At 38.2% G+C, this 14170-nt stretch overlaps 1 protein-coding gene across 6 annotated transcripts in view; it reads left to right on the forward strand.

Moving 5' to 3' along the window:
* USPL1 (ubiquitin specific peptidase like 1) overlaps positions 1 to 8132 on the forward strand; it is a 39316-nt gene extending 31184 nt beyond the window's left edge. For all 6 annotated transcript variants that reach the window (XM_036831763.1, XM_036831766.1, XM_036831765.1 and 3 more), the window contains 2 exons: positions 2709 to 2866; positions 4797 to 8132. In XM_036831763.1, coding sequence (XP_036687658.1) covers positions 2709 to 2866; positions 4797 to 6697 — 2059 coding nt within the window. In that variant the 3' untranslated portion in view covers positions 6698 to 8132. The remainder of the gene's footprint in view (positions 1 to 2708; positions 2867 to 4796) is intronic.
* The last annotated feature ends 6038 nt before the right edge of the window (positions 8133 to 14170 follow it).

A 14170-nucleotide genomic window follows, 5' to 3' on the forward strand; every position in this document is an offset into this window, starting at 1 on the left:
CTATCCTGGATTGTCATTTGAAAAGCTTACTTACTTAAAGTTTTAACAATGATCTGTTTTTTAAACAACTATTTCTAAAAGATAGGGGAGTAGGGAGAATTGAAATAAGACATTTCTGCTCTGTGCTTATAGAGAGAGCTTTGTTAAACTGTCTAATACAATGATTTTCAGACTTTTTAAAAACATAAGTAAACTACACTCTCCCCTACAAATTTTGGATAGAATACTGATATAAAAAGTAGTTAAAATTATCTTTCTTAATTTAAGTCTTCATTGTTTGGCAGGAAATGTTTCATTATTTGTGAGATCCTTGAACCACCTTCAGAAAACACAGTTTGTAAACCTTTGTTGAACAGTTGAGTTTTTTTTTTTTGGCCACGCAGCATGTGAGATCCTTGTTCCCCAACTAGGGATTGAACCCACACCCCCTGCAGTGGAAGCATGGAGTCTTAACCAGTGGACAGCCAGGGAATTCCCGAGCAGCTGAATTTTTTTCTAAAGATATATTTTCTTTTCTACAATTAACATGAATGAATTCTAATTCTTTGAATTGCACCTAATTTTACTCATATTTTTCATTTTTTGTCATATTGCAAATTCAAACAATGGTATAATAGATCTAAAATGTAATGAGGTTTAAAAATTACATTTGCAGATTGTTTTCTGCCTAAAGCCTACATTATTACAGTTCAGAAGTACATATGTGCACATTGTTAAATATGCTTTTTCTAAAATATGAATGATTATATTACATTAGTTGGGATGAAAATCAAAAACTTGTACTCCAGGCCATTAGCACAAGACTGGCTACTTTTTGTGGAGCTGACTCAGTGTGGCCTGCTGACTTGCATAGCAGGGCAGCTAGCACAGTTCCCTTGTGCTTGCTTTCTCTCTTTCCTATTTTTTCTTCTCTTCCTGAGGGTAGATCCTTACAATAGGAGTAGTTGAATCTCATGTTAGGGAGGTGAGTACAAATGGATCGTAGCTTGAAATCTCTTGTGACTCTTGGTTCCAGTTCTGTTAACCTATCCCATCCATTTTTTTATGGTTGAGTCAGAACCTGACTTGCTCTCTTCGGCTCTGAGCACTATCTTTGACACTCAAGGTACTGTGGGTAGGAAGAAGTGTGAGAACAAAATCTATTATTGCCAAGCTAGAGGTAAACTTCAACCCTCACCTGAGAGGCTGGAAGTGAGACAAGCTGGAATTATGGGTAGGAAAATACCATGACTTTTAGGGTTTAGGAGACGTAGAAAGGAAAATAAACTAGAAAAGGAGGAGGCATATGCTTTATTTTGTTGACTCCAAGAAGCCAACGTTTCTAAGTTGTACTGTTTTAAAATTATGCCATTAAGAAATAAATGCTGCCTATTTAACCTTTTCCACGCGTAAACTCACATAGAAACTAGTAAGATTGTGTAGTCTAGGGATCAAAAAGAGAATGTTTTAGTAGCTAGCCTCAGAAAATATATTGAAAAGGTAACATTTGAGGCCAAAAGAACTAAATATTAATACTTGAAGAGGCCTAAAGCCTGCCTATCCAGCTGTGAGAGTAAATCTCTGGTTTTACTGTGGATCACTGATTCAAAGACACAGTTTCACCTTTTAACATGTTTGAAATGGGAATACATCTAAAAGTCGATGGCGTGCTATAGTTTAATTGGCAGTCTTCTTTCATAATGGTACATTTTATATAATCAGTGGCATCTCAGATCAATGTGTGGCAAAAAACAATGGGAGTTTAGTGTTATGGACAGTTTTGCAGGACTTCTTATTTATCGGTACTTAAGTTTTAAAGACTTGATTATTCTCTAACAGAAAGATTGACAAGGGATAATTTACAAATTATCTCTCGTCAGTTTGAATAATCTGCATTTTGGACATTGATTCAAGTTTATTTCAGCTGAATAAATTTTGGTAAGCTAAGGAAGTTTTGACAGCTGTTTAAATATTGGGAAGAGGTATTCAACATTTTTTGTAAATCCTGAGAGCTTTGTTAAATTTAGTTATTTGAGGCCTATTTTGGGTTCTATTTTCTGGTTTGTCATGTTACTGTAATAATAAAATGTATTTTTGAAATTATGGATGTCTTGAAGTTTATAGTAAATCAACCATCATGTTATATTTTCTTCTCTACTTCCTCACAAATAAACTTTTTGTAAGTAGAAATTTTAGTTTGATGGGTCTCTCTACTTCCTGAGAAAACTGAGAGAAATAGGCCAAAGTATTAGCATGTTGGGGTTTTTAAATGTTTGTTTGAATATCTTAGGTTTGTTATTTTGTTTCACATATCACCTGTCCCATCTAACAAAGGCAATTAATTTGGGCACTTGATGCCAAAGAGAATTCTCAAAGGTCTGGATTTTTTTCTTTTGATTCTGCGAAGTAGTTTCCGAGAGATCTTCTTTAAGCCAAAGCAGCATCGCGGCTCACAGAGCAATTTTTGTTTAATGGTCTGTGTTAGAGCCTTATTGCATGATGGCTTCCAACTGTCAGTGATACCATTCTGAGAAGGGTTTACTGTTACATTCTTCTTAGAGTGAGTTCTCCATTTCTAATTAAGGCACACATCTGGAGGTTCTCAAGAAAAATCAGTGCAGTTGGCCTTGAAAATGTTATGTGTGACTTACTCGCTTCAGACCATCTTTTGTATAACCAGACACATGGTATTACATTTGTTTGACTTCTCTTACCTTTCTCTCCCACAGAGTATCTCTCATATTCATGTTGCACTTTGTGGAAGGCCTACCGCATAATGACTTGCAGCACTATTCATTTCATTCTGAAGGCTGTCTTTATCAAATAACTTCTGTAATTCAGTACCAAGCAAATAATCATTTTATAACATGGATTTTAGATGCTGATGGTAAGTGTTTAAACGTTTTTCTTTTATGATAATAGGCATGGAGACTAAACTGTAGTTTGTTCTTTTAAGACAGACTTTGCCTTGGCTCTTTTTTCTCTCTTCTTGTCCTTGCCTGTTACTATTCTGCCCCTCTCCTCTATTCCGTCACTATGCTTTAGAATCACTCCTAACTTTTAACTTTGCTTATTTATATTAGCATATTTATGGGTATACACATGCATATTTCTTTTTTAGACAGATTGAGGTGATATACTACTGTTGGTTTACAGTTTGCTATTTTTCACTTAATGCCTTTGCTTTCATTTTTTTTCTTATATGAGTAATACATGTTCAGTATAAAAAATGGTGGCAATTTTGAGTTTTTAGATCTATAACCTTGTATTTCTTTTAAAAAGAAAGTACATTGTTCTGGAGGTTTTTTAGTTGAGAACAAAAATAAAATAAGTTTTGCTGAGTTTGCAATTGTTAGTAATACAAATAAAAGTAAACATCTATTTCTAAGACTCTTAGACATTACAGACTTTGTAACCTTCTCTCACTGTGAAGTAGAATATCTGAAATCCATAGTTTGCTAATAGCTACAGTCAAGGTAAAGCCTTTATTTAAATAATTAAAATTTTCAATACAAGGTTAACTACTACAGCTCATGAATTTTGCTTTTTCCCTTCTGTATATTTAATGTGGTTTATTATTGAGTTTGTTTCCCCTCACGATGTTCACTTTGTCTTAGACAAGATAACCCAGTCTCCTTAAAGTGTTATATCAGTTCATTGATAAGGGGTCACTTTGATTTTGTTCTATTTTTCCATTTACTATTATTAGGAAATTTTTCATATTTGATATTTTCTTCCTGGGGATAGTTTGGTTAGATGACACAATAACGTGTTTATAAAAGCGCTTTGCAAATTGAAACTCATGTTATAAATATAGTTATTACCTTAAAATTTTACCCTACTTCAGAATTTGGGGTGGGGAAGTGGTTCTCAATAACATAAAAACACTTTGAAAAAATTTATTTTACTTTTTTATTACATTCTAGAGAAAGAAAAGTCTGCTTCAGGTAGAAGAGGTTAGATGGTTTCCAACTTAGACAGCGTATAAAAATTGTATGGTTAGCTTATAAAAAACATCCTGGCTCTCTCCTAGACCAGTGAATCAGTCTCTGAGAATTCAGCCCAAATATTAATCAGATGATTCTAATGTGTATGTGTGGTGGAGAACCACTGAGCTAGGCAAAGAAAATATTCTCAAAGTTTTAATGGGTATAGGATAAAAAGTGGTGGGTTCAGATAGTTTATAAGGGTGTATCCTTAACAGATCCATAAACTTAACAGATGGTTTTGTTTGGGATATTTTGGTGTGTAGAGAGGCATTAACCTCTTTCCCTTCATCCATCATCTCATTGCTACTTGACAAATGACAAAACAGGAGCTCAGAAATAAAATAAGAGCAGACACCTAAAAACCTAAGCTGCTTTTTCTAACCCCAAAAAGAAATAAAATAAGAATTGAATTAAGTGTTGGTACTTGAGGTAACAAGCTTCATTTATCTTGAAAATTTATAATATTATGAAAAACTTAATCTATTTTCTAATATTGTTAGATATATTAGGTGATACTGTACTGTATTCTAAGTTCCAGAAGTTAAAGATACTTCTGTCTTGATTTTTGTGGGCATTTTAGAAAAGAGTAAACATTACCTCAATTTTTCACATTTCTGGATGTTAGTGTATAACTTTTGTTATCCGAATACGGACTTTTAACATTTGGCAGAGAAAAATGGTGACATAAGGATAAGGCCATGTTTTCAAGCATTCTCCTTTGGTGGATATCCAGTGATACGGCGGTTAAAAAGGCCAGAAGAAAGTTAACCCAGGATGGTGGTTTTTTTGAATGTCTAACATCTTTCACTTTCATTCCCCATCCCCCAGGAAGTTGGCTGGAATGTGATGACTTAAAAGGCCCATGTTCTGAAAGACATGAGAAATTTCAAGTTCCTGCTTCAGAGATACATATTGTTATCTGGGAAAGAAAAACATCCCAAATGACAGATAAAGCACCTGCCTGCTGCCCACTTAAAAAGACTTATGATCAACACGCTTTCGGAGATGAGAATCAAGTATCTCCAGCATTGTGTTCTGTAGGTGGTGCTGCCTCAGCTGAAATGTCCTCAGGAACTCACCCCACAAATGTGTCAGTTGCTCCTAATACTCTTTCACAGGATGAAGCCGTAACTTTTGAACATCATTTATTTCCAGGTCTGAAAGGTTTGGTCGACAAGAATATTTCACCTTTGACATTTGAAGAAATACAGGTTAACTCTGAAGGTTTTTTATTAGAAAATAAACCTGTGGCAGAAAATGCAGGGGTTGTCAAAACACATACTTTGCAATCGCAAGAGTCACTAATGGCTTCTTTAGTATCGGCTCCATGCAAGGACAAGCTTACCCAAGACCAGTTTGTGGATTTAAGCTTTTCATCTCAACTTGTAAATACAAATGTGCCATCAGTACAGCTGAATACAGAAGATACTGTAGTTACTCAGCCTGTGAATGATATTCGTGCTACTGACCTTACACAGAGAGTAAAGTCAGTAGAAACTGAGGGTACAGCTGCCCTAGAGAAGGATGCTCCATCAAAACAATTTCTTTTACCAAAAACTGAGAAATTAAAACCAGAACGACATGTTACATCTCAGGTGTCTGATTTGAAGGAAAAAGAAACTGCAGCATCTTCTCAAACCGTAACAGCTAAGCCGTCACAGAATCCATCTCTGAAAGAAAATCAGAAAAAACCATTTGTGGGAAGTTGGGTTAAAGGCTTATTAAGCAAGGGTGTTTCTTTTATGCCGTTTGGTGTTTCAGCTCATAATAGAAACACTATGACTGATTTGCAGCCTTCAGTTAAGGGGGCAAGTAATTTTGGTGGCTTTAAAACTAAAGGTACAAAACAAAAGGGTAACTGGGCATCCAGGGAAGCTCACAGGTGTGCAGGTAAGCCTCCTCCAGTTAGTAATCCTGCACCAAGCCATCCATCACCGGTTAGCACAGCTTCTCCTCTCCCTGCTAATGGTAATGGTGATTTGGAAGTTTTGAAGAAATGTGAAAACGCCTCATATGGAGCTCACCTCAACCACAGTTCTCATGGAAATGAAAATGGTGTTTCTTCAGCAAACCATGGAGACTCAGTTGAGGGTCAGATTCATAAACTTCGTCTAAAACTTCTTAAAAAACTTAAGGCAAAAAAGAAGAAATTAGCTGCTCTTATGTCTTCCCCCCAAAATGGAACACTTCCAAGTGAAAATTTAGAACATATGTCCCATTGTGGATCTCCAAATGATTGTGAATCAATAGAAGACTTGTTAAAAGAACTACAACATCAAATTGATATTGCCGATAGTCAATCTGGATGCGCCACAGTTCCTAGTGTTTCCTCATACAGTAGTCAAACTCATGAAGAAATTTTAGCAGAATTACTGTCCCCTACAACTGTTGTTTCAACAGAGCTCTCAGAAAATGAGGAGGCTGACTTTAGGTACTTAGAAATGGGAGATAATCATATCCCAGCACCAGTACCTAGTGAATTAAACAATATTCCCCAAGACATACATCTGAGACAGGACCATAATTACTGCAGCCCCACCAAGAAAAATCAATGCAAAGTTCAGCCAGACTCACTCACAAATAATGCCTATGTTACAACATTGAACTCGGAAAATCCCATGAAGACTGATATTTTTGATGAGTTTTTTTCTACTTCAGCGTTAAATTCTTTAGCAAGTGACACATTAGACTTCACTCATTTTGATGACTATCTGTTTGAGAATTGTTGAATGCTTGTTAACTCTTTTTAGTTTAATATTTATTATTAATCATGGAAAAATTTACTATGTTTTTAGGTAGTGTTTACACACTGGCCTTGTCATGAACAAAATGTAAGCTACTGAAGGTTTTACCTTTGGTTATGCCCACAAAGCATATGATCTGTTTCACAAATTAAATGATGAAGAATTTGTCTTCCTTGTTGGCTTCATTTTGTGTTTGTAGGAGAATGAGGATTTCAAAATGTTAAAAATGAAAAGTAGTTTATAGTTTCTGGTAGTTTGCACAGTTGGGTACGTTAAATTTCTACATTTTAAATTTTAGTTATGTTGGTTCAGGCAGAACACTAGTTGATACAAACTTAAGTCATTGTATATGATACATGAACACATGACTGTTTTGCTAATGGTTTTGTGGTCTTACATATGAGCCTAAGCCTGTGTCTTCTACCAGTAGAGTGGTGTAGAATGTAAGCTCCCCTCATACAACTTGTTTCCTCTTTCTCTCTTTACAAAAGATGGCAGGAAACTTGTTACTAGAACTTTATATAATGTTAGGTGATCAAAAAAATGATCTGTAACAGGAAAAAGTAACCTATTTTTGTGTTGATGTGCTAAGAGTTTACATTATAAGTATCATCTTTCTCCCCCAAGACATTTATTTCTGTAACCAAAGTGGGACACCATCTAAGTTATATTTTGGGAGAAATAGCCAGTGCATGTAAGGCTTGCCTATGTTGGATTCTACTATAAATGAAAACATTAATTCATTTAAACCTCAACGTTCCTATGAGCAAGGTACTCATCACTTTTAACAGACAAGGAAACAGCACAGAACTAGTAAGTTGTAGAGCTGGGACTGAGTATAGAGTGGTTACTACAGTGCTTGAACTTAATATATGTTCTACCTCTAGCTTCATTTAAAGTTTGGGTGCCCAAACAGCACCACTGCTATAGTGGTTTTAGTTAGTAGCAGAGTTACTAAGGTTTGAAGGTGGCAGTCTTGGGGGAGAATACTTTGTTAGGGACTCAGTACTGCAAAAATGATTTGTCAAAATTACTCCCAAGCCTCCCCCTCCCTTTTTTTCTGATTGCAAAAGTAAAAAGTCATGTTTATTGTAAGGAAAAACTGGGAAAATACAGGAAAACACCAAGAAGATTTCGGAGCATTCATCTTAACACTTAGTGGTAATAACTACTGCAAACATTTTCATATTTTTATACATTTAGACTTTAAGAAATAAATATGAGATTCTGTTGTACCTATTTGTTAATGATCTGTGTTAATGTTTAAAGAGCATTTTTCCATCTTAGTTTTTGACAACTTTTGGATAGCTATATAATGTTACATTGTGTGTATTACCATTGTTTCACCAATTTACATTTTGAGGTGATTTGTATTGTTTTGTTATTGTTAATTATCCTTACTGATAAAAATTTTCACAGATTCAGGTTTTATTTTCTGGGAGTGGAATTTCTGGGTCAAAGAATATGCACGTTTTTATAGTCTTTTAATGATTGTTTGCATGGCTTTGCTGAACCCTCACCAACACCAGGTAGTAGCATTGAAGGGGAAAAAACCTTGGCTGGTTTTGGTTACATTTCCATGATTATTAGTGAGGTTGAATATTTTCTGTAACTTTATTGGCCAGTTGAGTTTCTTTGAGGAATTGCTTATCCATCCTTGTTATTAATTATTCATTCAACTATTTCTAGATTACTGCTGAGTGCCAAGCACTGTTGTAAACCTCAGATATAAGGCAATAAAACTAAATAAATAAAAGGAAATTCTTGCCTTTCAGTAATTTGCCTTCTAAACAAGGAGGTAAATATATAATGTTGGGTGGTAATAGGGGGTACATACGGTTGACTCCTGTTACTTGCGGTACTTCTGTTGTATCAAGTCACCACAAACACTGAATTAGCAAATGCTGGACCACTGCTCCTGGGGGAATACAGTTAGGTTCCTGTGAGCCTCTGGTCACAACATTTTTGTCACCTGATCAACAAGTGTTGTTTTTTGTGGGTTTCTGTTTAAAGACACCTTATGTAATGTATATTGTTGATTTATTAATATCGAACACAAGGTCACCAGCGCTGTAACTCCTGCCTGAATGGAACTCATCCCACGCATGTTTTTTTCCATGAGGCACGTCACACCTTTCTTGCACTTTGGAATACTAGACAGCACTTGAGCACCACACTTGGGGGCCATTTTAAACAAGTGAAATAACCAACAAAAAGGACAGAAAGTGTCCATAAGACATTTGGTCCATGCCAATGGTCCTTGAAATCTGGTCCTACCCAAAATGTCCATGAGCATATTTGGTCCACGCCAAATGATCCGTACCAAATAGCAAGAGCCTTGATATTTGGCATGGACCAAATGTACTGCAAGGGTTTCAGATTTTTCACTGCTGTGTACATGTCCATAAATGACCACAAGAGCACTGCAAGTATTGATTTTTAGGGTTACAAATAAATTTTGGCAAGTAGGCAAATTCACAAATAATAGACTCTTCAAATAATGACAATTGACTAATGTCAGGTGGCACTAAATGCTATGGAGAAAAGTGGGAGAATGATGGGAGGACCAGTTTAGACTGAGTGGACTTGGAAGGCTGCTTGGAGGGACGTGACATTTGAGCAGGTACTTCAGTGAAGTTAGGGACTTGGCCACGTGACTGGACGAAGGGCATTCCAGGAAGAGCAAAAGTCCTGAGGAGCGAGGGTGCTTGGCATGACTGAGAACAGGGAAGAGGCCAGCGTGCTTGAGTAGAGTGAGGCAAGGGAAGGAGAATTATAACAGGAGATCAGAGGGGGTGGCAGAAACCAGATGACGTAGGGCTTTGTGGAGCATAGTAAAGACCTTGTCTATGCTTGAGAAAAACGGGAAGCCACTGGGAGGTTTCAGGCAAGGGAATAACACGGTCTAGTTTTTAAAGGATCACCGAAGCGTGGAGAATGCAGTCGGTCAGAAATAGAAGTGCTAGTGTATAACAGTCTCAGTTAAGACAGGGTGACCCGCGGTGGAGGTGCTAAACAGCTGGATCACTCTTGCCTTTCCAAGGCAGAGCCAACAGGTCGTGTTGATGGTTGAAGGTGGGCTAGAAAGAGGAGGCAAAGATACATCTCAGATTCTGTTGCCTGAACAAGTGGGTTGCGCTATTTACTGAGATGGGACAGACTTGGGAGGGAGAACATTTAAAGGAAAGAATTTATTAATTCAGTTTTGGATGCGTTAAGCACAAGATCTCTATTAGACTTCCAAGTGGAGATAATTTAATAGGAAAGTGGATCTGCAGTGTTGGGCCTCAGGAGAGGGCGCCGCTGGAGATACTCTTTTAGGAATTATGAATGCATGGATCCTATTTAATGCCATGATATAGGATGGGGCCATTTAGGGAGTTAAAACAGCTCTGGGGAACAAAAGGGGCAGTTAGGAGGAAAACCAGATGAGTGGTGTCCTGAAAATCAGGGGAAGATCTATCAGATCTGCTGCTGATTTGTCGGGTGCTGCTGGGAAGTAGAGAAATAGGACTGAGACTTGACATTGGCTTTGGTAACAGGGATGTACATCCTTGGTAACTTAGCCAGGACGGTTCAGTGGAGCTGTGAGAATACAGTTTATTAGAGTTTTGTTTCTTCCAGTTTTACTGAGATATAATTGACATACAGCACTATATAAGTTTAAGGTGTAAATTTAAGGTGTTTAAGGTAATGGTTTGAGTTACATATATTGTGAAATGATTACTGCGGTAAGTTTAGTTATCTTAGTGTTTTCCTGGGTACTGCAAATGCAAACAACACAAAATGGACTAGCTTTTCCAAACTCAGAATCTGGGGCCAAAGACAGTGATCCGTGTCCGTATGTGTTATGGCAGGGGAGGCAGGGGAGGCAGGGGAGGCAGGGGAGGCAGGGGAGGAAGGGGAGGCAGGGGAGGCAGGGGAGGCAGGGGAGGAAGGGGAGGCAGGGGAGGAAGGGGAGGAAGGGAAGGAAGGGGAGGCAGGGGAGGAAGGGGAGGCAGGGGAGGAAGGGGAGGAACGGCGGAATCGAGCTGGCAGGTTAGAGGGAGCATCCCAAAGGAGTGACCTTAAACTAATGACTTTTTCTGAGCCATTTCCAGAGGCATCTCCTCCTGTGGGCGCTCCTGCCGCAGGTAAAGAGCCCCATACAGTTGGTGGTTCTGAAACAGTCCTGTTCAGTGAGCTTATCTGTGACTGTCTTTCTGGCCCTGCTTTGCTTTTCACCTCCAGGAGCTCCTCACCCCTTTCTCCCCACCCGTGTTCCCTCAGGAAGCCACAGAAGAGGCAAAGGTGGCTGACAGGCACTACAGGATGCTTCTGAGTAAAGCAGACCCACAAAAGGCGCTTATTAACTTCTGCAAGACAGCAAAGCGCCAAAGCGACGATAAATCTGGTACTGGAGAAGTTTAATCCGGGGATTAAATGTAACCACCGAAGCAAGAGGTCATCAGGAGAAAAGGAGCTCCTATGAAATACTTCAAATCTCAAAATGAAAATGCATTTTCTGTTTAGTTATTGCAGGCACTTAATAGCTTGATCAAGCACCCTTCTTGCCAGCTTTCTCGTTATTATAACCTTCCCACTGAGTTTGGAGGCAGAGATGATATAAATATGCTGAGAAGTTCAAGTGTGTCTACAACTCACGTGATATTTAAAACTCCCCCAGCCCCAAGGCAACGTAAACAGGGTCTGTTCAGCAGGATGTCAAGATGTTTGAGTTGTAAACTGGAGTCCCACTGATATGGACCTTGTGGTTACTGTAAAGCATCCCTGTGCTTGGTAATTAATAGGGAAATTCTATATTTAAAACTTCAGTTCTATATTTAGTTCTTATGCATTGCAGATTTTCACCTCTGTAGTAGTATTATAGTGAATTCCAATTATCAAGCCAGCCTATGTTCTTATACAAGTGAATATATTGGATAATTAAGTATAAATAAACTATCATTATGCTCACACATGCATATAATAATCTAAGATCTACTTTGCAGTTTATTACTAAGGTAGTTGAAGATCTCCTTATTTTAAAGTGTATTTGATTTACTTGTTTAGGAATAACTAGTTTGAGTCATCTTTGACAGACAATAATTTTTGGTTTGTTTTTACTAAAAAAAAAAAAAAAAGGCTCAATTCCTATGAGGGGGTGACTAAAATATGATAGTTTGCTGGGTGTCATTAAAGTAACTCCCAAGGAAAGAAATACAAATTGGTATCTGGTGATGGTGTAAATCCCTATAGAAGGGACCCTGGAAGGATCACTATATTAAAGCCCTTCACAGCTAGTACCTCCAGTAGCTCCAGACTGTAACAATAAAGCATTAAATGTTAAAACCTCAAGGCAGTTTTTTTAGTCTCAAGTCCTTTATTACTAATTTTACATATGTAATTAATTGCTCAGCAAAAAAAAAAAAAAAGAAAAGAAATTGGCTACTGGCTTCTCTTTACGACTTGTCAATACTATTAGACTCTTCTAGTTCTTTGTGTTACCTTAAAATCTTCAGTTTAGTAATTTTTCCGTACCTAAACACTTTGGATTTGACATGCTTTATGACCTTTATCAGTAATTAGAATACAAATCCTATAAATAAAATACAAACCCGGGCCTTCAAAATCTGGGGGCCAAGAACTCTACACCAGAGGCTCTGTGACTCTCTTGGACACTGTAAATAAGATTTTCTCTGTGAATGTGTACATTCTGGGGAGAGGGTCCTTAGCTTCCCATTCAGATTTTCATAGGGCTCTGTGGACCCCTAAGTAGTCTCTTGGGAAGTTTATCTTAAATAAATGAAGTTTAACTTAAAATGAAGATTGTTTCTGAGACTAGGTTCTAGATGAACTCCATGGTGGAGAACAGGCCACAAGTTAGGAAAGCTAAGAGTATGGACAATTTATAATTTTTCTAATTTCAAGGTTTCTTTAAGACCCCTCCAAAGTCCCACATCAAGCAATGGTATCACCATTTTCTGGGTCTCCCAGGCTCTAAATGCAGGCTTCACCCTCAAACTTCCCTCCTGTTTCAGTCCCTAAATCTTGACCAGGCTTCCCTTGAATTAATCCATGCCTTCTTTCCTTTACCCACCTTAGCCCAGAGCGTCACTGCGTCTCCTTTGAAATATAATTGCATCTAAACTGTCCTCTGATCTCTTATTTCTTATTGACATTGTTGCCAACCCAACCACCTAAAATAGATTTCATTCTGTCCTGAAACAGAAACCTTTAATAGTGACTCTCTTACTCTACAGGGTAAAGTGCAGCCTCTTCTCTCTCTCTCTTTTTTTTTTTTAACTTTTTATTTTATGTTGGAGTAAAGCCGATTAACAATGTTGTGATAGTCTCAGGTGCACAGCAAAGTGACTCAGCCATACATATACATGTATCCATTCTCCCCCAGACTCCCCTCCCATCCAGGCTGCCACATAACATTGAGCAGAGTTCCCTGTGCTATACAGTAGGTCCTTGTTGGTTATCCTTTTTAAATATAGCAGTGTGTACATGTCAATCCCAAACTCCGTAACTATCCCTTCCCTCCACCCTTCGCCCCCCTGGTAACCGTAAGTTCATTCTCTAAGTCTGTGAGTTCATTTCTGTTTTGTAAATACATTCATTTGTATCATTTCTTTTAGATTCTGCATATAAGCGATATTATACGATATTTCTCTTCCTCTGACTTACTTCACTCAGTATGACAATCTCTAGGTCCATCCATGTTACTGCAAATGGCATTATTTCATTCTTCTTTATGACTAATATTCCATTGTATATATGTGCCACATCTTCTTTACTCATTCCTCTGTCGATGGACACTTAGGTTGCTTCCATGTCTTGGCTATTGCAAACAGTGCTGCAATGAACATTGGGGTGCATGTATCCTTTTGGACCATGTTTTTTTCTGGGTACATGCCCAGGAGTGGGATTGCAGGGTCATATGGTAGCTCTGTTTTTAGTTTTTTTTTTTAAAATAAATTTATTTATTTATTTATTTATTTTTGGTTGTGTTGGGTCTTCGTTTCTGTGCGAGGGCTTTCCCTAGTTGCGGCGAGCGGGGGCCACTCTTCATCGCGGTGCGCTGGCCTCTCACCATTGCGGCCTCTCCTGTTGTGGAGCACAGGCTCCAGACGCGCAGGCTCAGTAGTTGTGGCTCACGGGCCCAGTTGCTCCGCAGCATGTGGGATCTTCCCAGACCAGGGCTTGAACCCGTGTTCCCTGCATTGGCAGGCGGATTCTCAACCACTGCACCACCAGGGAAGCCCTGTTTTTAGTTTTTTAAGGAACCTCCATACTGTTCTTGGACAGCCTCTTCTCTTGGTCTTCAGGGCCCTTCCACAAGCTAAGAACGTTTTCACTGCTCACTATTTAAGTACACTTTGTCCATCACCCCCATCATGCCCTCAACTTGTCCTGAAATTTACCCAGCCTTAGATACCCCTCCTCTGCCTCTGGCCTGTCCAGATCTTTCAG

The sequence above is a fragment of the Balaenoptera musculus genome, chromosome 18 (genome assembly GCF_009873245.2).
Source record: "Balaenoptera musculus isolate JJ_BM4_2016_0621 chromosome 18, mBalMus1.pri.v3, whole genome shotgun sequence".
NCBI lineage: Eukaryota > Metazoa > Chordata > Mammalia > Artiodactyla > Balaenopteridae > Balaenoptera > Balaenoptera musculus.